The sequence below is a fragment of the Euprymna scolopes genome, chromosome 15 (genome assembly GCF_053919585.1).
Source record: "Euprymna scolopes isolate OS-2025 chromosome 15, ASM5391958v1, whole genome shotgun sequence".
Classification (NCBI taxonomy): Eukaryota; Metazoa; Mollusca; class Cephalopoda; order Sepiida; family Sepiolidae; genus Euprymna; species Euprymna scolopes.
The window spans coordinates 96,488,809-96,513,630 of NC_136496.1; the positions used below are offsets into that span (position 1 = coordinate 96,488,809).

Below are 24,822 nucleotides of genomic sequence, written 5' to 3' on the forward strand. Positions count from 1 at the left end.
CTAGCAGAAAACACTATCACTAATTTCTCCCACTCTTTATCTGTGCCTAAACCTAAACGTAGATTCCATGAACAAAGCTTCTTTCTTAGAACTGCATGCCTGTGGAATTATCTTCCGTTTTCCGGCCTTCCAGCTGACTACAATATGGTTGTCTTCAAGTCTAACATAAACAAGTTTTTGATGAACCATTCCATATAAGTTAACAAATTTACTGAAGTTCCATTATTAACGATTACTATATTGTCCAATTTTTACTGTACACTTTTTAACCCTTATCGAGTGGCCTCTTGGCCTTGATAAGTGGTGATGCCTATGTAAAAAAAAAAAAAAAAAAAAAAAAAAATTCTCATTTGGGATCAGTTCTATAATTAAAATATGGTGTACACTATTTTCATAGAAACGTTAATGAACTCATAGTTTTTTGTGTCAAAAAAAAAAAAAAAAAAAAAATTTGTGCTATTTAAAAAAAAGGATCAGTTTTATTAAAAAACATACTTATTGATTAAATATATTCCTCATTGTGTGGAATTTCCAAAGGTTCTGCTAGTAAATTAATATTGCAAATGAAATTAGATATAAAACTAGGAATTGAATAAAGTAAACAATAATAAAATAAATCTTGCTTCTCTTATTTTGTCCTTACTCAAATTTCAAAAGCAGATTTTCTGACAAACGAGGAAGAATTGCTGTTTTCTGGGTTGAAATCTATCTAACACTCATTATCGGTTGGTTTTTGACTTTGAAGTAGCAATTTTTTTTTAGCTTCTTACATAAAGTGACTTCATGCCTTGTCTGGAGCAATTTCCATAAAAACGAAAAGACAAATGTTTATGTTACACTATTTTTTGTTCCCAGATGATATCAAGCAACATTGTTAGCAGACTGAGAGTCAGATATGGTCGTGGGTGTTTGACACTTGGCCAAAAGGATCCCAGATTGACGAGGGAGATATTGAAGGGGTAAAATCTCTCAGTGTTAATGACAGTTTTTAGAACAGCCCTAGAAAAGTATCACCAGGGTTGCAGCAATGTCGGCTATGTGTCTTATGTGGAAAAAGAATTTAAAGGCACAGTCTAGTTTCAATAATGGTAAAAAAACAACAACAACAAAAAGGATTGACATGTTTTACTAGACCGGGATAAAAAAGCCAGCTGATATCAGTGAAGGTGTCATGCACATCTGTTTAGTATTAAAAAAACTAAATTGGTGGATGTATTGTTTGCTATACACCCCCACCCGTGTAATAAAATTCTTTAGAACAAAAGAGAAAGAAAACAGATTTCAGAGAAAGGCAGAAGAAAGTAGGACCTCAGGAGAGAGTAAAGAAAAAAGAATAGAGAAAGAAAGAGCAATCTTAGATAGTCGGTGGGGAGAGGGGGGGGTCATAAAACCAGAAGTCAGGAGGAAAAGTTTTTTGCCTCGACCAGCTAGGGTGTGGGTCTCTGCTCTGCCTTGCTTTGCCTTCCATGACCGACCCAAGATTCCTCTCCGTGAGCATAACAAAAAGCAAGAGTTAATCTTAAAATTCCCAAGTGTGAGAAAACTAAATGAAGAATCTGATTTCAGTTGAAAACCCTGCATCCAAGAAATAGTCTGCTGCTTAAACACAAAAGGGCCTCAAAACTGTTTAACTTTACTTCGCACAAATTGCTTACGAGAGGCGTGCAATAAGTAATGCCCCTGACCCACTTCCAGTTGTCTGATCTAGTTTAAATTTTGCATGTGCAATGATTTATATCTCTACGGGTTATGTGGCAAATTACAGCTCTGAACTAATTGTGGTTTCTGTTTTACAGGTGTTTGAAATGAGTCAGGTGTGAAATGGAGCCTGTTGAATGTCAAGCAGTGATCCGGTTTTTGTATTTGAAAGAATGCACACCACAGGAGACTTTTGATGAAATAAAAGAAACTTATATGGTGATAATACCCCATCATATGACCTGGTAAAACGCTGGCATTGTGAATTCAAACATGACCGGAAGTCTGTGGAAACAGCTCCCAGACCTGGTCGCCCCCTTCTGCCATTGATGAGGTATCTGTCCATCAAGTTAAGGCTGCCATTTTGGAAGATCGGCGCATTACTATTCACCAAATAGCCCAAGATGTCAAGATTAGTACAGGGTCTGTAAAAACTATCATTCATGACCATTTGCATATGCATAAGATGAGTCAAAGTTTTTCAAAAGACTGATTGCACAGGATGAAACCTGGGTCCATCACTATGATCCAGAGACCAAAGCCCAGTCAATGCAGTGGAAGTACTTGGACTCACCAACTCACAAGAAAGCAAGGGTGCAGCCCTCCGCTGGCAACGTCATGTTCAGTCTTCTGGGACCAAGACGGAGTAGTGATGACAGATTTCCTGGCAAAGGGTACCACAATTACAGGAGGCTATTATGCTTCACTTTTGAGGAAATTAAGGGAAGCTATCAAAATCAAGAGGCAGGGCAAGATCAGCAAAAGTACTCTCCTCCTGAAGGACAATGCTCCGGTCCACAACTCGCATGTCGCCAGATCAGAAGCACTGGCGTGTGGTTATGAAATCCTCCCCCATCCTCCCTACTCTCCTGACCTTGCACCCTCTGACTTTCACCTCTTCCCAGCCATGAAGTTATTTTTGAAAGGAAAGCGTTCCCCAGATGATGCAGCCTTGATTTCTGAAGTCACGTCGTGGTTGGAGGACCAACCTGGGGTGTTCTACAAAAACGATCTCCAGAGCTGCATCAAACGATGGGAGAAATGCATAACTCTGGGTGGTCCCTATGTAGAGAAAGACTAATAACTGTGTCAAGTTTCGTTGCTCTACTGCTATGGGAAGTGGGTCAGAGGCATTACTTATTGCCCACCCCTCGTATAAATTATTTCACGCAAATAATTTTTGTTTATAAGAAAATGATCTTTGAATTTGCATTGATTATTGATTTGAGTAACACAGTTGATTTCAGATCTTTCTTTTTTTTTATACATGGAGGTCACCACTTATCAAGGCCTGAAGGCCACTCAATCTACCATGAACCCAATGCCAAGCTGCACCTAAGAAAAGTAGCATACCAGCCATTTACTAGAGCACCTATGAAGGAAGAACTCAACCACAGCCTCTGAGAATAAATATAAACAGGCAGCCAACAGTGTTAAAAGGTATTGCCACCCAAAGTTAGGATTGCATGCATTTTGTGCACTCAGAGCATTAGAACTCTCATTTCCAGTGACCAGTGTGTAGTACCGGGTTACATTTTGAGGGGTCCATCATTAGAGGAGGTAAAACTGTAATCACTGGGGCTTAGGGTTGGTTCATAACGTTTTGCCGTGTATCTGGCCCGTCGACCCCAGCACTAGGTTATATACTTACATGTCTTGACAAAAATGAAACTACTAATTACATAGATTACAAAGATGCTATGACTGAATTTGGGAAAAACGTATGTCAAGCTGAGAAAGATTTTGCCTGCCATGTTCTCATAACTAGGAATCAGAACACTGACGGTAATTCGGACAAATAGCAAAAAAAAAATATGCCATTTTTGGTTGGATAATTTTTAAAGCAATTTTATCAAGATACAGCAGACGACTTTTCACACACACACATACACTATATAGAGTAAGGTAAGATGCTTGTCGCCCATCCTCCCAAAAAAACAAAGAAAAATTTGTATGACGTATGTACTAGTGATGGAAAGAAAATATACACTAAAATTCATATAAACTGATTAAGTAGTTTTACTTTTATAAAGAAAATAATTTTTAAGCAAATTTGAGTTTTTCCAATGTTCTCTCCCCCTCTCCATGGCAAGAATGTCTTTTAAAATCTTGCAAGTTTGAATTATTTGGAGTTATTTGCCTTGTTCCATCAGCCTGTTTTTGCAACAAAATTTGATTTTCTTGTTTAAAAATAAAACTACTTGATCAATTTACATGATTTTTGGTGTACAATATTTTCTCTCAGCTGCGGGTACATAAATCATACAGAATTTTTTTTTTTTTTTTTTTTTTTTTTTTTAAATGGGAGGAAATTCTGGACAAGCATCCAAAATAAATATTAACTGTTTTTTTTTTTTTTTTTTTTTTAATGTAGTAGAATGGGGGCCAAAATGGAAGTCACATTTAATGCTACCAAGACAAAGCTTTCCTTCAACAACCATTAATTGTCATGGCTGATAATAACTTTTGAGAATCCAACATTAAAATGATGCGGATAACATGAAGATGAATAAGTACACAGAAAACGCTGTTACTGCAAAAAGAAAAAAAAGGTAAGCTCTATTTATCAAGTTAGAAAACATCTCACACCTGTCAGTATTCTATATCTTTTATAGTATATGAAATATTATCACATCTCGGCCGCTCTCACTTGCACAAGATGCAAAAAAAGAATTTCTAAACTAACCTGCACTGGCTGGCTTCAGCTTTATCACAATGTTGCATCTCTGTGCTTGCTTTACAAGTATTTTCATGGAATATGCTCCGATGAACTTATTGCATTTAAATGTATCCAACTCACCCAACTAGCAGCAAAATCCTACTCCTTTATAGAAGTTCCTAAATGCTAGATCAATTGCTTTTGGAATTCCTTCTTTGCTCTCTTGACCGTACCAACATGCAGAAATTTAAATGTTATGCGAGCAAACATCTTATTCAACTTCCTACTCAAGTTGCCCTCATAAACCTGGGCCCTATCATAGAAGGGATTTATGTTTCAACAGTAATATGTTTTGTTTGGGATGAACAACAAAAGTTAAAAAAGAAAACGTTTCAAAATTGAAATAAATTAAAAGACCAACCTTTTCTGTCTTTGATCATTTGTTCCCGCCTCTCTTTCATTTCGTCACTGAACTGAGACACCATTTTCTCAATATAGGTATCCAGGACAAGAGCGCATGCGCTAGAAGTGACTCGAGTACGGCATATGGGACAAGTCCTTTTCCTTTTCAGCCATTCATTAATACAGAAGGCACAGAAAGAATGCGTACAATTCAGCGTTGTAGCCTGAGATGAAAAAAAAAAAAAAAAAAAAAAAAAAGGGGGGGGGGATGACATGGAGTTAAATAAACAAAGATAATAGCATAGAAAACAAGTGAAGCATGCATGGTCCTCTGTGAGTGCACAGTGAATGGGGCATAAAAAAGAATGACTAAGTTCAGTATTACCCCAAAAGTCCTCAAGGCCTTAACATATTTAAATTTGAGTTCAGCACCATGCAAAACTGCTAAGTAGACATACACAGAAAATTTTGGACAAATATGGTAAAATAGTCCCCAAAATGGAGTGGTTTTATTAGCCCTAAAAGAGCCCCTGGGGCACACCCAAGAGTTATCGCGAAGTATAGACAAACAAAATTATATAGAAATCAGTTAGTTACAACTTTTCAGAAAGTTTTATAAAAATCCAAGGCATCATTTTTTTTTTTTTTTCTAATAAGCACAAACGTGTAAAATTTAGCCATTTTAACCCAAAAGGCACACCTAGGGGGCCCCGGCATTTTCCTGGAAAATCCGTTCTGTTACTTTTTTACTCATATCATGTTTAATGTTTGTGCAATATTTGAAAAAATTCCAAGGCGCAGTTATTGAGAAGTGCGGACAGATGAATGGACAAAGGTGAATTTACAAGCCCACCCTCTTTTTTTCAGGGGACCAATAACTTGAAATAAGTATTTGTGCTGGCATAAATAAACTGGCACAAGGCAAGCAAAGTAGGAGAGAGAAAGTAGTAGAAATGACTTGGATTATCCAGACTACCATTTTTATCTTCAATGTTATTCTCACAACATTTCAGTCGATGTAATCTCCAACCTTCAAAATGCATCTGCTGAAAGTCAGATATTGATTGAAACATTGTAATAAGATCAAAGTTCGAATTATCAATCTTTTCTTGACTTATATATATATATATATATTTTTTAGTAAAAATGGGGGGGGGCTGAATTATTGTTTTGTCTGATACAAAGTGTTCTAACAAAATTATAATATTACAAACAAAATCAGGGTTGTAGATTCAGAAAGACAGGCACGCTCAAACTCCTAGCATTTTTAGACGGGCATGCTCAAACCCTTAGCATTTTTGCAAGTCGGACTCGAACTCCTTATTCTGCAATCCTTATGCACACTACAGATATGTAGTGTTTTTTTTTAAACAAAAAATAAATTGTATCAGAATGAAATAAAAAGATTAATAGAGAAATGCTGAAGATTTTGTTTAAGCCAGTGCATGAATGCATGGAAGATATTTTAAGATTTTAATAAAATACAAAGTGGAACACTTTCTGGTCATTCAGTTATTTTACACATGCTTTTGGTAGTACAAAGATTTTGCTTTTCATTGCGTAATATCATTTGAATGTTTACAGGAAGAGAAAAATTATTTTAGATTAAAATGCTAAAACAGATACATTCCTTTGTCCCTGAAGGTATTTATTTCTCTCTCACAGCGCGAAATGTGATACAGAGGTTAGAAAGTAGGATTGAACCTAGTTTAGGTGCCTCAGGCAATTAGCAATAAACTAATCCCTTCTCAAAAGGGGAAGGCAAAGCATGGAAGGCTGGCCCTCACTGCATAGGATCAGCTATACACTGCAATCAACAAGGAAAAGGTCATTTCAGAAATGGTCTAGACCAGCGTTTCTCAACTGAGGGGGCTACAAGCTTTCAATCAGGGAACTGTAAGAGGACACCGGAAAAATATATTTAAAAATGCAGAAATTTGCAATGTTTATATACATTGCAAATTTCCACATTTTTAAATATATTGATAAGTTTTTTTTGTTTTTTTTATTAAATATATTGAGAAATAATGGTGATAAGACTCCAGCCATGAAAAAATAAGTCATTAATTTTTATATACAGTAGAACCTCTAAATATGAAATTAATTGGTTCCGGTTTGGCTTTCATATCCTGAAGTTTTTGCATTACATTCTAAGCCCTATGAAAACCCAAATTAAATTTTATAATAAGGGTAAAACCAGAATGAAATAAAAGTCTAATAGTATCTAACCCAAGCATTAATACTTGTAAATGAAGTAGATATTAGAACGTAATGCAATGATAAATTAAAAACAAAACTTTTTATACAAAAATGTGGAACCTTATCTTTCAAGTGAGGTGATGTCTGAACTTTACGAAACACTTAAAATTAATTTTTATGTTTTAGGCTTCTAATTTCTAAGATGTCAAAGGTTGGAAAATAGAATGACAGCTACATCAAGTTTCGATTCACGAATATTATCAGAGATGGCATGGAATGTGCACAATGTCTGTATTGTTCAGTGGTGATATCAAATGCATCGTTACATCCTTCCAAACCATCATACAAAGGGAGAACAATAGCATTGATGCTCTGTCTGCAAAATGATCACTATATGACCGTGAAGCTACAGAAGAAGTGGCATACCGAATCATGAAGTGCAAGAAATCACACACTATTGCTGAGGAACTTATCAAGCCATGTACTGAGTAAATGGTAGAACTGATGACCGAACCAGAGCCAAAAAAGATCTAGCAAATTTTGCTTTCTAATGACACAATCCACCGATAGAGTGATGACATGGCCACTGATGCATGTCATCAAGTTTGCTCCGAAATCAAACAAAGCACACTTCAAGTTAGCTCACGATTAAATGAGTCTATAAACACCACTCTAGAGAGCCAGTTGATTGCCTTTGCTCACAAGAGGGAAGGATGAAAGAAAAATTTTTGTTTTATAATACCATGCCAACCACAATGACAGCAACATATGTTAAAGCCATCATGGACTCTTTATTTTTTTAAGTTAATGGATTTGACTGGCAGAATTTCAAGCACATCTGCACTGATGGCACTCCAGTGGTGATTGGCGTCAGAGGAGGGTTTATCACGCTTGTCAAGAATGAATAGCCACATGTGTCATCTTCCCACTGTTCACTACACCAATATGCTGTTGCATTAAAAACTTTACCACCACATTTGTCGTAAGTCATAATTCATGTGACTTCTAGCCAATGAAATGAGAGCACAACATATGAGACTTTTGTCTTATACCAAAGTTTGTTGGCTATTGAAGAGGGAAATGTCTCTTGGCTGTATCAACTCCATATAAAAGTAGAATTCTCTCAACAAGAGAACGAAAACAACTTTCATGTCTACATTTACAATGGTGAGTTGTCATAATGCTAACCCTACTTGGCTGATATTATTCGCTGACTCAATGAAATGAACCAATCCTTGCAAGACTGATGTGACACTGACGTTCAAGACAAGCTTACTAAACTGTCTGCTCAAATTGAAGTCTAGAAGGCATGAATAAAGGCCAAGTCCACAGCCTCATTTCCTTTCTTAGATGAACATTTGCAAATGCAAAAGATTGAACTTCCTATCAGCTTAAAAAGTTGCATCACTGTTCATCTCAAAATTCTCTCCATTGAGTTCAAATCTTATTTCGACGATACACCACTAGATGTTCCATGGCGCAGAGATCTTTTCATCACTGAAATTGAACTGAAGATGAAGCAGAAGAGCTGGCAGAGTTCAAGGTTTTAAAAGCAATGAAGCTGGTCTTCAGTAACAAAGACCTCTCCAGCTTCTAGTTGTCTGTTCAGGATGCGTATCCTCTACTCAGCAAGAAGGCATTCGTAATGCTCATACAATTCACTACAACATACCTTTGCAAATGTCAATTTTCTGACCTGGCAACCATTAAAATGAAGTCCAGAAACTGTCTTTATGTTAGGAATGATATTTGCTGTATCCAAGACGGAGCCGGACATAAGAAGCCTCATCACATGAGTTCAACAGCAAGTGTCATTTTCAGCAAAATTTTCACTTTGATTTATGATTTTAGAAAAAAGGTATTAGACAACTTAAAACAAAATGTACATTTGTTTTGTAGTGTTGAGATACTTGGTAAGGGGGAGGGGGGGTCACAGGTCATCAAAGGTAGAGAAACACTGGTCTAGACTCTTGAGTTTGAGGCCAAGGGAAAAAAATCCCTTGCAAAAAAAAAAAAAAAAAAAAAAAAAAAAAAAAATCAGTAAGAGAATGTTATTGTCCGGAAGGCCGTGGTCGGAAATCAGGTTGTAAATATTGATGACAGAACTAATGTCAACTGACATAAATAAATCTTAACCGGTTGACTATGAGGCCCAGACTAGTTGAAGACGAATAGACATACAAAAATTAGATGTCTCTTCATTAATTTGTGGATGAATTTAACAAAAAAAAAAAAAAAAAAAAAAAAAAAAAAAAAAAAAAAAAAAAAAAAAAAAGAATAAATAAATATAATAATTCTTTTTATATAAAAAAGTCATGTCACCTTTTACCACGGAAATCAAGTCTTGCTCTGATGAGAAACTCAAAGATAAATACAATTATCTCCCTTATCTTCCACTCCAAAACTTAATTACTAGTGATAACGTTACCATAAGAAACTAGCCTAAATTTGGTTAATATAAATAATACTCATCTAGAGTAAATAAAACGAGAACAGGTCTAGTCTGAAGACACATTATTTAATTTGCAAGTTAAACAATAAAAATGCTATTTTAAACTGGAGTGTGAGACAGAAACTTTAGAAGTGAATGGACGCATTAAAAAAAAAAAAAGAAAAAGAAAATTGCTACGAACCTGTACAAAGAGCTCATTACAAATACTGCATTGCAACTCCGTCTCCATTAATTCAGCAAAGTTTGACAACATATTGTCTTTGATTTTTAAAGCAGATTCCTTCTCTTTCTCGCTTGCCTTTTTTGCCTCTTCCAATTGCTTTTGAAGGAGCTTCTGTTCTGTATCCTTGTTTGCCACAATCTGCTCAAGACGACTTTTGGATGCCAACAGGTCTTGGAGTTCAACTTGATTGGCAATATCTCTCATGCGCAATTCAGTTTCTCTCATGTTCATTTCTTCTTCAAGAGCAGTTTTTTCTTCTTCTTGAGTTTTCAACAGCAGATTCTCTTTCTCCTGCAAAACAATCTCAGATTCAACGGAGTTTTCAACTTTTCAATAAATCTTGAGCCTTATTTGAAAATAAAGCAGAAGGGTTATTACAATGACCTGTTTTGGGAAGAAAGAACTGAGATGTAATTCTTTCATTACAATGATAATCATTCTCTATCAACGCATTACATTCAAATTTTACCAAAAATATTTGGTCATTGTCCAGAATTCCACTATTTTAAAAAATGAAAATAAAGAAAAATTTGTAGGATGTATGTAACTGTGACAAAACGAAAATATCTTTAAAAGATTACATAAATAGATCAAGTAGTTTTATTTTTATAAAGAAAATCATTTTTAAGCAGTTAATTATAACAAAAATATTACAAGTTTTTTTTCCTTTGTTTTGAGTTATTTCCCCTTGTTTCTTGAGATTGTTTTTGAAATAGCAAGCAAAACAATTACTCTTCAAATACTCATAAAATTTTATTTTTTTTATTATTATCTGCTTTGAATATTTTCAGAGCATTTCAATCCATTTAAAATTCAAAAATTGAATTTTTTTTCCCACCGAGTGCTTCATAGAAAATGTAAAATTTATTTCTAAAATCATGCACACACAAAATCAGAACTAGATTAAAAATGGCAGCCTTATTCTTTAGCATAAAAACACAAATGAACTTGAGTTTTACTTTTAAACTTCAATGAAAATGATTAATTACATATTAATTGACAGTTGAACTTACTTTCCAATTGTGAACAGTCAGAATGTAAATAAAAAAAAGTTGACCATTTTAAAACAATGTACACATGGTCAAAAATGACTAAGAAAAAAAAAAGAAAAGGTTCAACGCTAATATTCCTACAAAAAAAATTATAATCATTTCCTAAAGAAAAAAAAAATCCAATACTTTTTATTTAGAATGGATTTCTTTACGAATTCATTTCGGATGGTGGGTTTAGTTGACTTGCTATCTCACTTCCCCATAACACTCTAAATGGTTTTGTCTGGGATTTTTTTTTTTTTTTTACTCACAAACATCATTGTGATAGGATGAAAGTACATATATTTCTCTCTTATGTATATATATCTATATTAGCAGGGTGACTCGACATTGCCTGGGATTGAATGATGATCAACAAATGTTTCACGCTTCCATATTTTTATTGTCATCAAAATAGATGAAATCACCCATTTTTCAATCAAAGCAATTGTCTGCTCTAATTACGGATCCATTGTGATGTGTTAACTGGAAAGGTCCTAGTCGTGGACGAAAAAACTTTTGAAATATAGTTTTTTTTTCTAGCATGCTGATGAAGCCCAAACTTGCGCAAGTTATAATTTGATGAATAATTATATACATGCCAACACTGAAGGCTGAAAAAATTGTACACAATGTTGTGACTGATAAAAGGAAAAAACTTTCCGAAAATGACTAAATGTTTGTGTATTTATCCCTAATTACATGGTATCTTGGAAGAAAGAAAGAATATATTTATATATGTATATTTAGGCAGCATTTTTTCTTCATGGCATATTTCATTAAATAAAATAGACGTTTTTTTTTTTGTCTATTCTATTTTCAATCCTTTCCAACCGAATAACAGTTTTCACTTCTGGCGGGAACTGGCTGATATAATCACCATATTTATCATAAGTTTGAATACTTTCCAATCCTTCAGGATTCATCATCAGGGATAAAGAAATCTAACTGGTTTTGAACAATTTATAATTTTTTTTTTTTTTTTACTCTCTCATTAGTTAATTATTTTATTTATCTTTTTTTCCATTAATAGTATCCCGAAATGCTTGCAAAGCCATTAAAATAAATAACTCTACAAACACTTCAGGATGTTATTACTATTGCTAAAGTTTATTTTATTAATAGATGGTTTTTTTGGATTTTATTAGTAATGCTTCTAGTATTTCACGTTTCCGTTTATCAAGACTGCTTTTCGGAAGTTGGACATGATCGAAAATAGAATTAATAGACAAAACAAACACGCCTGTTTTAGTTAAAGAAATATGCCATATATATATATATATATATATATATACACACACACACAAATAAATACACATTGTTCTTTGAGTAGATGAATAACTGGTTTCCTTGATTAAAAAATAAAGCCATGGTATTATGGTTTACTTGTGCTGTTAAACTAAAGGAAAACATTTTTGCATATGTTTGCGTGATATCAAAGAAGTAGAAAAACAATGCTACCTGAACTTCCTCGAGTTCCTTTCTGGCACCTTCCATTTCACAACTGAGAGATTTTATGAGATTTGCTTGATTTGACGAGAACTCTTTCTCCTGTTTTAAGGCATCTTCACTTGCTTTCAAACGTTCTTTCATTTCTTGTAGATTTTTTTCATATTCCAACAATTTTTGATGCTTACTATCTGGGCACGAGGGAGACTTTGCTCTCTTTTTCCGCTTTGATGTTTCCTTTGTTATGATACAGTTCGAATTTAAATCAGTTTTAGATGAAGAGCAACCCACAGAGGAAGGTGCAGAAGAGGATTGGTTGTCGGACAAAAGCACAATCTGTTGAGACGGTGACATTTTGAAAGAAGTGTCCTTGGAACTAACAGGAACTTTATCACAGGAAGACAAGTTCTTTTCGAGTTTTAATTTGCCATTCTTGTTCTTTATAATAATCCGACTTTGGAATGTATAAGAAAATGGTTGATCCTTGCAGTTTCCAATCTGAATAAGGTCATCTTCTTTAATCGGATAAGGTACCAATGGATCAAGTTGCTTTTCGTTAATAAAGACTCCATTCAGGCTCTGAAATGAATAAAAGAAACGTTTATTGTTATTGAAAGAAAATACAAAAATGGGCCCAGAGCATTATTTGCGACATTGTGTATCAAGTATTCATATATTTAGTCAAGCTAGAAAAAGTCTGTATTTGCTTTCCTCTCTCCAAAAGGTAAAGTTAGTCACAATGTCAGTTTTTAATGTGTAGAAAATCAACCTCCCTCCAAAAGTGGCACTCTGGATTGGGATGAAATTTAAAATTGCCTTAGTTTAAAAGGATTTCTTCTTCACTAACTAAGGATAGACCAGATTAAGTGTAATATCAGAACAGATACATTTTGATAATAGCAAAACAGCAAAGTTATTCAAATAGAAATTTCACTCCATCTTTAAATATCAAAACAGAACAGAAGCATATTTTAGGCCTGATATACATTTTTTATTTTAAAATTTGCTGAAATTCTTGCCTTAAATTTTCAAATGCAAATTTTAACGTTTCAAAAGAATAAATTTTCTTATATTTCCTGGCATGTCATGTGCTTGTTCTCTCAACAATCACTGGCAACCTCAACACATGTATTTTGTGTTTTTCTGTTTGTCTTCATTTCTTCTTGTTCTAGCCATGTCATCTTGACAATTACCGAGGGTGCAAGCACTGGTTTACAAGCATACAAAAACAAAAGCAACATAGACTCACAAAAAAGAACACAAACTTGGATACATAGTGTATAAATGAGCTTGTAAGTATGGATAAAGAATCCCCCAAACATTCTTTGTTGAGGTGTCATTGTCATTCGTTTGATCGTATCATTTGTTCTGGCGAATCTGCTCATCTCTTCGAATCACTAACAAACTGACATAAACTACTCAATATGTTTACTTTGACTGGAAATCCTAAATGCTTGGCCTTTGTCCCAGAGTAACTGAGTAGGGGAAAATGCCTCACCCTCTCAGTCAGTTCCAGCTGATTACTGGAAATTAATTATTAACGGTGAGGCATCCTCCTGTCTCTAAAGTTCAAAAGATTTCCCTACTATCAACCTTTTACTAATCGCACTTCTGATAAGTTTTCTTTTTTGTAGTTCACTTTCTTGCATTAATTGAGGTTCTCTATGGGAAGAGGGGTGAGTAGTGAGGCATTGACAGCCTTTAGTATCACATACGTTCTTATCTAAAGATTGTTTCAGATACTTTTATTTTATATGGAAATCATTCCAAACAAGGCATGAAGCCACTTGATGTAAGGTTCTAAAGAAAGAAAAAAATACTACTTCAAGGTCAAAAACTTGCTAACAAGATAGATAGAATAGATTCTGACACAGAAAACAGCAATTTTTCCCTCTTTGTCAGAAACATCGCTTATGGAATGTGAGGACTAAAGCACAAAATAAGGGAAGCAAGAGTTATGCGAAAGTAAACCCAAGATCCACTTTATATTCTCCCCCTAAAAAAAAAACAAAAAAAAAAAAAAAAACAGTTTGGTTCAAATTCTGTAGAAATGTGGTGTTCTTGGATTCTTCCATGCAGGTGTAACTGATAAAGTCCGAAAAAAACAAAAAAAAACGGATTTCATTGACCAGGTCTTATGGGATTTTTTAAATTAGCACTAGCTTATTACTTTCCACATAGACGTGTTACTTTGAAATTCGGAATAATTTTCATTAGTTGAAAATACTTCGAGTTCACATGTTCTTGTGAAACTTATTTGCATAAGGAAGTGAGGAGGAAAATGAATCCAAACGAAGCGGAGAAAAAGGGTAAGCAATTAAAGCCATTTGCGTCTTAGTATTCGCAGGACTCCCTTCATGATTCAGTTGCCACAGAAGTATCGAATTCCTTGCCAGCTATGTTACAGCTTATGAATTTTCAAATGAAATCAAGATGGAATATATAATGGTAGTGATCCAACCAGTCACGGGTAGGCTAGTTATTATAATCAAGCTTATGGTAAATGATCACTCTAACTTCTCAACTGTTAACTATTCTGGACTTTTATCAGAAAAATAAACCCTGAAATGTACACATTTGTCATTTTTATTGCATGAAAGACCAAAAAAGCGCACAGACAAGTGAAGAGTAAATTACTTATTGCACTGTATACAACCACTCCACAACAACTAGTTAAAAAGACTTTCGGAAAGAAAAAATAATATGAAATAGTTTCTATGGAACCTGATGAATGGAAAGGATTCCTGAAAATTAAAAAAAAACAAAAAAAAAAACAAAAACAAATATTTGCATGACTTAACAGCTCCAATGCTTTTTTTTTTTTTTTTTTATCTAATGTGTTATATATATATATATTCCAGGTTAAAGGTATTCAGGAGAATGAATTAAAACGAGGTAAGAGTGCTCAATAAAATATACCAATTTGCTCCGAAACATTAGCATGTTTACCGTAGCGAGTATGTAATACTTGTCATTATATAAATATATATATATATATTTATTAGTGATGGGACGATTCCAATACAATTACAGATTCTATTTAAATTTCTAAATATAGAGTTGTTTTTGTTGGAAGGGACATTGGATTACCACAAAAACCCATGTGAAATGTGCATATATTTTCGCAAATATAAAAATACACTTATGTGTGTGACCTATAAAGTTTTACTGGCATTTTAAAAGAAATAAATATTTATTGTTTTATCCTTAATGTGAGCCATAGAAAATTAAGTTCCAAACAAAAACAAAATAAAAATGATAAATAGAATCGTTTTGAGCATCAGAAAACAGGCACAACATTTTCTGATTCCAATACTCTCAAAAGTTATGATTTTTTCCGATTCCCCAATTCCAATTAATCATCTTAACAGTACATTATATATATATATATATATATATATATATATATATATATATATAATGTCTCTTGGTATAAATATTTTACTTCTGAAGTTTTAGCCATACATTAATACAGACACTGGTTTTCATAAATAGATGTTATAGATTAAAAAAAAAGAAAATATACTTACATTCTCATCAGTTATTGTCCACTTTTCATCAATTCTGTTGATTGTTGCATGGTGTTTAGATATCATTACAGACAACAAACATACTGACATGTCCTTTCTTCTTCCAATTTTTAGCTGGAAAATGGATGAAAAACATCAAGCATTTATGTAAATTGTAAAATTTGATCTTTTGTTTTTAATGATAAATACCTTTGTATTATTTAAGAATCCATTCATTTGAAAGATTCATTTACAGAATCATGGGTAAGATCTCATACTGATTTATTAATTTTTCTTATGGGAACTAAATTTTCTACACAAGTACAAACACAAATGGATGACTTTAAGACAAACACGATTATCGCTCTTAAACTGGCAATATCATTCTTTGCCACAAGAGGGCGATACAGCCATTTTCACTTCCGGTTTGTATCATTCAGTCTCTTTTCGCTGGATCCCGCAACAAATGCAGATGTGACGAAAACACTTCCTGGTTTTCACAAACAGCCAAACCAACGTTCAACCTCTCATTAAGAATTCACGCAAGTGGCATTGCTCATTAATCATCTTTCGCTGTTACAATCTTTAATTTGTAATTAGATGTAAATATTTTTTTTTTTTTCTTTTTTAATTACAATTAAAGCAAATTTACCTACACCTAATTGCGGGGTCTATTGCTGAAGATGACACTTCATAACAGCGTTTCTTTTGGTTGTCGTTCAATTCATGAGGCACCTATTTATCAAGGTCTTTTTGTCTTTCCAATCTCTCAAGTAGTTAGAAAGAGATGAGATCACCAACTACACATCAAAAGGCGACCCCATCCTCTACATTCTACATGAATTTGCGCATGCGTAAAAGAAATGAGCATTTTGCATTTCAACTTGCTGACATATTTCTGTACACATTATTCATCCATCCAAACAAAAATTTTACTCATTATAAACCATCCTTGTTGTATGATTACTATTTCCTGTTAATTTCAGTGTTATGGAGCCAGTAGTTTAAGAGTTTATTTGTTAAATATTTTCACACATATATATACATCCACTGTTTTATTTATATAGATTTAATTGTTTTACCTTTTTGTTTGTCTGTTGGTTTCACTATACAATCCTCAAAAAAATCCTTGCATTTTGAAAATAAATCAATTATTGACCAAGATATGACATTTTGTTTCTTTCCTTTCTCAACTTTTTCTTAAGTCCTCTGTAGATGTTTTTCAGGTGTTGAACCCATTTTAGGCACTTAAGAGTTGATATTTAGTCATCTTGGACTTGCAACCTCCATTTTATAATTTTGGTTAGATTTTTGCTCCTTCTTATAAACTTCTATGGAAAACGAAATTTAGTAATGTTAATTCTTGATTTGGATTTCTATACATATATGACAAGTCTTAAAAAGAAAATAATTTGTTTTTAAATAATTCAAATAATGATTTGATCATTATAAACTGATAAAATGTATTCCTTGCAATCCATTTGTATGTGGTTGGATTATTTTTTTTTTTTTTGGAGCTATCTAATGAATAACGGGTACAAAAATATCCACCAAATAATTGAACAGAATAGAAGGCAGAAAACACAAAGAAAATTTCAACAAAATCCACAAAGCAGAATGTATTTGAATAATCAAAATTAATTTGCTCGATGCAAGTTTGCCTCCAATATGGCAGAGGTCATTTTTAGAAAATATTAAACCACCTGGAGTAGTATTTATTATACATATTACTAGCAGGTCACTCAGCGTTGCCTGAACATAAAATTAATTTATGCAAATTATTTTTTTTATTACTATAGAGCCAAATTCTCTATTAATTATTATATTGTACCCAATATATATTTCCTTTATTAAACCATGCCCATAAAACCATTAGAAATAGCCAGAACTAAGCTAATTAGGGAATGCATAAAACTTAGGAACATCATGATAGCTAACACACAACTTTAAAAATGTGACAGCAATACATACAGTAATGATTTCAAAAGTTAAAAAAAAAAAAAAAAGAAGAAACAAAACATTTAGCTCTCCAACATTATTTGCTATCATCTGAGCTAAGATGACACGCATACTAAAGCTTTATAAATTAACAGATTTAAACATATAAATGCATATTTGCACATACATAAAGGATACATATTAGTTCAACTTATGCCTGCTATATTTCAATTTTTACCCCTTAGCAGCTATTTTTGCTGAATCAAAACCATATTGAATTTGTTTCACAGGTCCAAATCCCCTATACACCAAGTTTAAAGTCTATAAACTAAATACTGACAGAGTAGTTTGGCAGAGACCGTTCTGCACAAACATAAACAAAGTTACTATTATACATAAAGATGAAATATATAATGCTTTTAACATGGACTGATAATAAAGTATTTACTTGAAAATCTAATATATAAAACCTAAAAATGCAGAAGTGCCATCCAAACACCAATCTTTCGGTTGGCAATGTGGAGACTATTTTCTTAAAATACGAGTTAAATTGACTTTTAACGGTCCCTAAAAAAATTTACTGTAAAGTTAACATATCTAATTAAGATTTATTATAAGAAAAAAGGCCAAGTGCACAGTTCAACTTAAAAAAAAAAGAAAACAAATACAGAAAAATTTTTTATGATGTATATACTCATTACAGAACGAAAATGTGTCATATTCTACAATCGCATAAATTGATCAAGTAGTTTTTTTTGTAAAGAAAATAATTTTTAAACGATTAATGTGAAACTGTTAGCATTACAAGGCTGTTCTCACAAGTTTTAATTATTGTGGACTTATCTGTCCTTGATTTATTTTTTTAAGAAGGTGACTCAAGGCAGTCCCTTTTTGCTTACTCATAAAATGATTTTCTTCATTAAAAATAACACTATTTGATCAATTTACGTCATTTTTGGAATATGACAACATTGTTTCGTGAAGAGTGCATACATCATAAAGATTTACCATTGAACTGTGTACCTCGGGGGGAAAAAATGTCAATGTGGCAGACTAATGACTTAAAAATGTAACAATATTGTCGCAAATGATTCATGAACGTCGAAAAAAAAAAAATAAATAAATAAATAAAATAACTTGATAATAAAGAATTTCCAGTTTATATTTACCACCTTCATTTTAATCCTAACCTAAACAGGAATAAAATTTTGCGTCTTTGTAGATTAACACTTTTTTTTTTTTTTTTTTTAATTACATTTTCACCCCAAACAAGGCAAATTGCCACTTTGGTGTAGGGGGCTACTATCAGGGGCAACAGCTACTGGGGTACTATGTAGGGATTTGGGCAGCAAGGTGTCGGTTCACGTTACACTTGAACTTCTGCACGTCAGTACTGTTGGGGAAGCAGGGACCTGGAATGGAATTCCAGAGTCTAGCGGTTCTGGGGAAGAAACTATTGGAGTAAAAAGATCTTTTACATCTAGGGATCTCTACAGTGTGGGGGTGGGATTTAGCAGCCTGTCGGGTTTGTCGAGGGTGCACACGTCGTGGGGGCACAAGTGATTGCAGTTCGTCAGAGCATTCACCACTAAAATACTTGTAGAAAAGGCAGAGGGATGCAACATTTCGTCGATGGGACAGAGGCTGAAGCTTAGATGCCAGTTCAGGGCCTATCAGGTTGGCGCTAGATTCTCTCCCCCTTCATGAGATTTTACCTTTTTTTTTTTTTTTTTTTTTTTTGAAGACGATTATATGTAAGCAGTCTGAAAAAAAATTGATAGAAAATTTTTTTAAAAATGTACATTCAAATTGGAGGGAATATCAATTCTGCATCTGCATATAAATTCTTATGTAAATGTAAAATGGTCCCTATTTCCGGGCCACTTTAGTATTTTATAAAAGTTGTTGGAAAAAAAGTCATATAACTGAGAGTAGCTAACCTGAAGTGAGGTAGCGAAAAAAATACAATCTTCTTCGCGACCTTCTTCTCAAGTCTTGTAACCACAGTAACATAAAATAAAGGAATTCACAAAGAAGGAAGGTTTTTATAACAATTACCTTACTCTATTAGTATAAATAACCACAAGGCTATTGTTCTTCTTGATTGTTGGAAGAGCATCCTCACCTCCGGCAGCTACACTCAGGTAAGCTATGTATTATTCACCACACTCTCCCAATAAAAGAAAAAAAAAAAAGAAAAAGTGCATTTTATATATATATATATATATATATATATATCTTCATAAAAAAAACTAAGTTGGTGTGACCCTGCAGGGGGACTAACAGGTGCTAGGCCTCAGTCAAGGGCCACCTGGAGGTAACAGTGGTTCAGGGTACCCTCATTCTGTCCCTTAGCCTAGGCTCCGCTGTCGGTTGTAGTTTATAGTCCTACCCAAGACTACTTCTATTGAGCAGGTAACAGACTAGGTCTACCCCTTTGTCTCTTTCGAGGTGCACAATCACTGCAGTACCATTTCTGTCTAGCGGGTGGAGTCAAGTCAATTCTAACACACTCAAAATGATACCACTCATCACAGGAATCGCAGCATATCATATCTTGGTTCCCTGGAGGTCTATTGCAGGCAGGACACAACCAAATGGTGCCATCTCCTTCCAAAAATGAACTAGAGGATTTCTGGTTTTGACTGCTACCTGCAGCAACAGGCGAGGATGCACCCGCCTGACTCGGTTCACTTTCCCCAAGATCATCATCAGATTGCGAAATTTCTATTGGATATAAATTCTTTAGTGAATGGACGTTCACCAAACCATCGCCCTGTCTGACACGAGCTGTCCTCACCACTCCATCTTGTCCTGGGAGAACCTCAAGTATAGTACCCAACATCCAAAAGGGTTGTGGTTTTAAAGGGCTCTTGACCAAGACTACATCATTTCTTTTAATGCGATTCTGAAATGGTATCTGAGATCTTCCTGGCATCCTTCCTCTAAGATCAAGGAGGTACTCCTTGTATCACAGTTCTCTAAATCTTGACAACCATTCATTTCGTAATCCAATCGTCTCGATCAACCTTCTCCGGCTGGGAGGAACCATGGTGGAGAGATCATCTCTTCCCAACGGTACCAATAGACCAGGGCTTTTATTGGGTCTAATAAACATATTGGTTGTGATAATCATTGGTTGCCTGTCAGCGGACTCTTGATAAGTAAGGGGCCTGTTGTTTACAGCACGCTGAATATCTGAGACAATAGTTAGGAAGGTATAATAATCTACCTTACCCCTACCAATAACCTTGTATAGGCAAGATTTTAAAGTCTTGATGCTACGCTCACATACTCCTCCAACCCAGGGGGAAAATAGTGGAATTATCTCCCACTTAATGTTACATGACCCAAATTTGGCCTGGTAGTCCTGGAGAAGACAAAGGCGCTTAAACAGTCTTCCACTACCCAGAAAGGTTTTTGCGTTGTCGCTGAGAATTGACTCTGGAACACCATGTGCATTAGTAAATCTGACTAAAGCCTGAAAAAAGGACAATATACTCATGTCTGGCACCACCTCTATATGCACTGCTCTTACACTCAAACAAGTGAACAACAACAGATACATTTTTTTTTCACTGTTACCCTCCTTCACCCAAAAATGTCCTGTGAAGTCCACTCCAGTATTCCTATAAGGAACCTCAAATTCGACACGAGAAGTTGGTAGATTGGCCATGTTCTCAGGCAGCACCGGCCTAGAATTGTATCTTTTACACCTAGTGCAGGAATTCAGGGTATTTTTGACTGCCTGCCTCCCTTGAGGTACCCAGTATCCACGACATCTCAATTCCGTTAAGGTTGACTCTATACCCAGATGGGAACATTTAAGATGGCAGTCTAATATCACAAGTCGGGTCAGGTGATGATTCTTGCCCAGCAACAAGGGATTCTTAACTTCATAAGAAAACTGAGAAAACCTGTCCAGCCGTCCATGCAAGCGGATCAACCCTTCCTCATCAAGAAAAAGATCTAGTGCCTGAACACGATTAGGTGCAGGCTTTACCATAGGATTCTGCAGGTAATTCAATTCAGCCGTAAATTCCTGCTGTTGAGAACATTTTATTAAGTAAATTGCGGCTTTCTTGTTGTAATTGTCTTCCCTTTTCCTCATCAAGCCGATGAATCGGAAGACTAAAGAAGTTACCCTCAACAAACGGGTAAACGTAGAGAACCGCCGCATGGAGATCACCGAAGCACACTCCTCACCCACAATCGCAGCAAAATTTGTTGATGAACGAACAATCTGCTGGCACCTATCATCAAGACAGGGCAACTCCTGCTCCGGCCAAGTCAAGACCCCACCGCGCAACCAAGAAGGGCCATGGTATCAAAAGTCAAAGTTGTCTCGAAACTTCCTTACCGTTAATCCACGAGTGATTAAGTCAGCCGGGTTTTCGGTGGTAGAAACATACCTGAAGGTCGGCCTGATGCCGTAGTTTGCTTCCAAATCCAGGCTTATTAGCAGAACATCCTTTAACCTGTTTCTAGCAAAGATGCTTTTACTAGTCATCGTTTTTGATAAAATCCATGACAGTACTACTTGTGCATCTGTTACCACACACAACCTAGAAGGGCGGACACCCTTGCATCCCACCAAGATAGTGGGCAAACACTTCAGAGCAAGAAATACTGCCATTAGTTCTAAAGTTGGTAATGTCTTATCCTTCACTGGAGCCACTCGTGCTTTGGCAAAGATCAATGAACATAGTAGGCTGCAAATCCATATGCTTCTTTAGAAGCGTCACAAAACAGGTATAACTCTCCAGTTCGGTTCCCATCATGGGCCTGTCTGCAGAAATGCATGTCACTCAATTTAGATAAGTCTTCTGCCAGGTTCCTCCAAGAAGACTGAAACTCTGGAGGGACTTCCTCATCCAATTGCACACTTCGCTTCCATAATTCTCCCACCAAAATCCTACCCCTTATAGTCACGGGCAGGCAAAGAGATAAGGGATCAAATACCTTTGCCGATTCCGAAAGGATTTGCCTCTTAGATGCACTCGGATCACACTTAACAGGAGCAGTGCGGAGCTTTTCTGAAATAGGATCATACCGGTACCCGAGCACCATCTCCCATCCGGCCTCATGAGTACTCAATGTACCATCTTTCCTCATCTCCTCCCTAAGGCTGTCGCAGTTTGAGTTACAGGACTGCACCACAAATCCACCTTCCTGCAACTGCCTCCTAACCTGGGAATACAGCCTTACAAGCTTTGCTGGGTCAGACTCAGTAACCACAAGGTTGTCGACATAAAATTGGTTCTCCATCGCAACTCAACATTCATCAAAGGGGTATTGGACTGCATGAAACTTCAAGATACTCCCCAATATAAAGGGACTCGAGGTGAATCCGAAAATCAACGTGGCATAGCGGAAACATCGAAGGCGATCACCATCCTTCACAAAAAAACAGAACCTGTTCTTGTCTGCCACCAGTGCAAGGTGAACCATCAAGAAAGCTTTCCTGATGTCTGCAATCAAAACAAACTTATTCGATCTAAAAGACATCAACAGGTCTAACATATCTCCTGTCATATTCACACCAGAGTATGCAGCCTTGTTAAGAGAAGCAGAGCCACCGACCTTCAAGCTACAGTTAAATACAGGCCTGATTTTAGTAGTAGCTGCCGGATTCGTCTTGAAAACTGGCCGATGAGGCACCCATACATAGTTCACAAAATTTTGAGGATCCACCTGTATTTCCTCAATGATGCCCTCTTGTAGCTGCTGAAGGAATACATTTACATACTCCTGGTACAGCCCTCTCCTCTCCAGGCTCCTGACCACACGATCCAAAACGTGCAAAGCAATAGCATGATTAGAAGGAACCAGAGCCAGTTTATCTGCATGCCAGGGTAAATGCACATGATATTTGCCATCCCTGAATGTTATAGATTCCTGGAACTGCCTGATCATATCCTGAAATCTCTTCTCCATCCTGAATGCCCAATGACTCAATGCTGAATATTTTCTCCAATCCTCTTTCCACATCGCTAGAGGGAAAGACATCCACTCAGGGGTCCGCATAGGTAGGATCAGCTTCCAGGATGAAGCAAACATGCGATGATTTCACTTGGGGAGTATTCTCCATCACTGCACTGAACAAAGTAGAATCTCTTGAAATAGGGGCAGGATTTGTAGAGAAAAAAGTGTCTACCTCACCAAAGGGAATCAAACCAGCAGGAACAGAGAAAGCCTGACCCCCCAAACAAGGCACCAACTGTAAGGGACCCAAATGTTGCACCAGATCCAGACTCATAATTTCACTTATAGCCACCAAATCAGTGCCAGACTCATATTACCCAGCCAGAGAACATCCAGTTCATTTGAACTCTTCCAACAGCAAATGCCAATTTTTTAGATATAAAGATAGGTCCAATGAGTTGGCAACCAGTACCGGAAAGTTCCCCACATGACCAGACCTTAAGTCCACATCCAATTTCACCTCTCTGTATACTTGCTCACATTCTCCAAGAAGTGTAGTCAGCCTCAAATGACAATTCAAACAGTCAGAACTCAAGGAACCCAAGGAGTGCAAGACATCACCAGACAAATACGTTCTGCCACTGCCAGTATCCAATAGGCAGTTTACAGAGATAGTTCTTCCTCCTCGACCGAAGGTAACACAAATCAGAGGAGGTAGTTTACTCGAGTAACCAGAAGGAGATTGATAATCTGAATCTTTGCGGAAAGAAACATCTCAGGTTGTAGTGGCTCTAGATTTTGAAACGGTTACCCGAGAATTGTTTCGATGGATATCCGAAGAACCAGGCAACCCGCCGCTTTTAATTAGCAAGCGTTTAATAGCCTCACTGGTGTCTCGCATCAAAACTGACAGAGAAGGAATTCTAGAGCCACATAACTGAATAAGCTCTCCCTTCAATGCTCTCGGAAATTTCAAAAAAAGTATTTTGGTCATTAATCGGGCCCCTGCAGAACCATCCTCAGAGAAATCACGATCGAGAGAGCTGGCCAGTTCTTCCAGAATGGAAGCTGTTCTGCAGATGAAACTACCAAGATCCTCATAAGAACTCTCCCCCTTGGGGGAGAAACCGATAATATCTTGGAATATCTTATCAATAATGTCACTAACATCTAAATATTCTCGTTTTAATACTGCCAGTGCTTGCTGATAATTTGTATTGACTTAAGTGATTAATCAGCAGCAGAGGTCTCCCAGACAGAGCATTTTAAAAAGTTTAATTTTTCTGCGTCATTTGCCATGCCTGCTGCACAATTTTCAAATCGAGATAAGAAATTGT

The 24,822-nt window shown here is 35.6% G+C and overlaps 1 protein-coding gene across 1 annotated transcript in view; it reads right to left on the reverse strand.

The window, feature by feature from the left end:
* Window positions 1–24,822, reverse strand: part of LOC145294005 (E3 ubiquitin-protein ligase RNF8-like) — a 41,642-nt gene that overhangs the window by 13,929 nt on the left and 2,891 nt on the right. The window contains exons 2-5 of the mRNA XM_080140961.1: window positions 15,644–15,757; window positions 12,126–12,692; window positions 9,592–9,924; window positions 4,779–4,983 (exon numbers count right to left, since the gene is read on the reverse strand). Coding sequence (XP_079997087.1) covers window positions 4,779–4,983; window positions 9,592–9,924; window positions 12,126–12,692; window positions 15,644–15,757 — 1,219 coding nt within the window. The remainder of the gene's footprint in view (window positions 1–4,778; window positions 4,984–9,591; window positions 9,925–12,125; window positions 12,693–15,643; window positions 15,758–24,822) is intronic.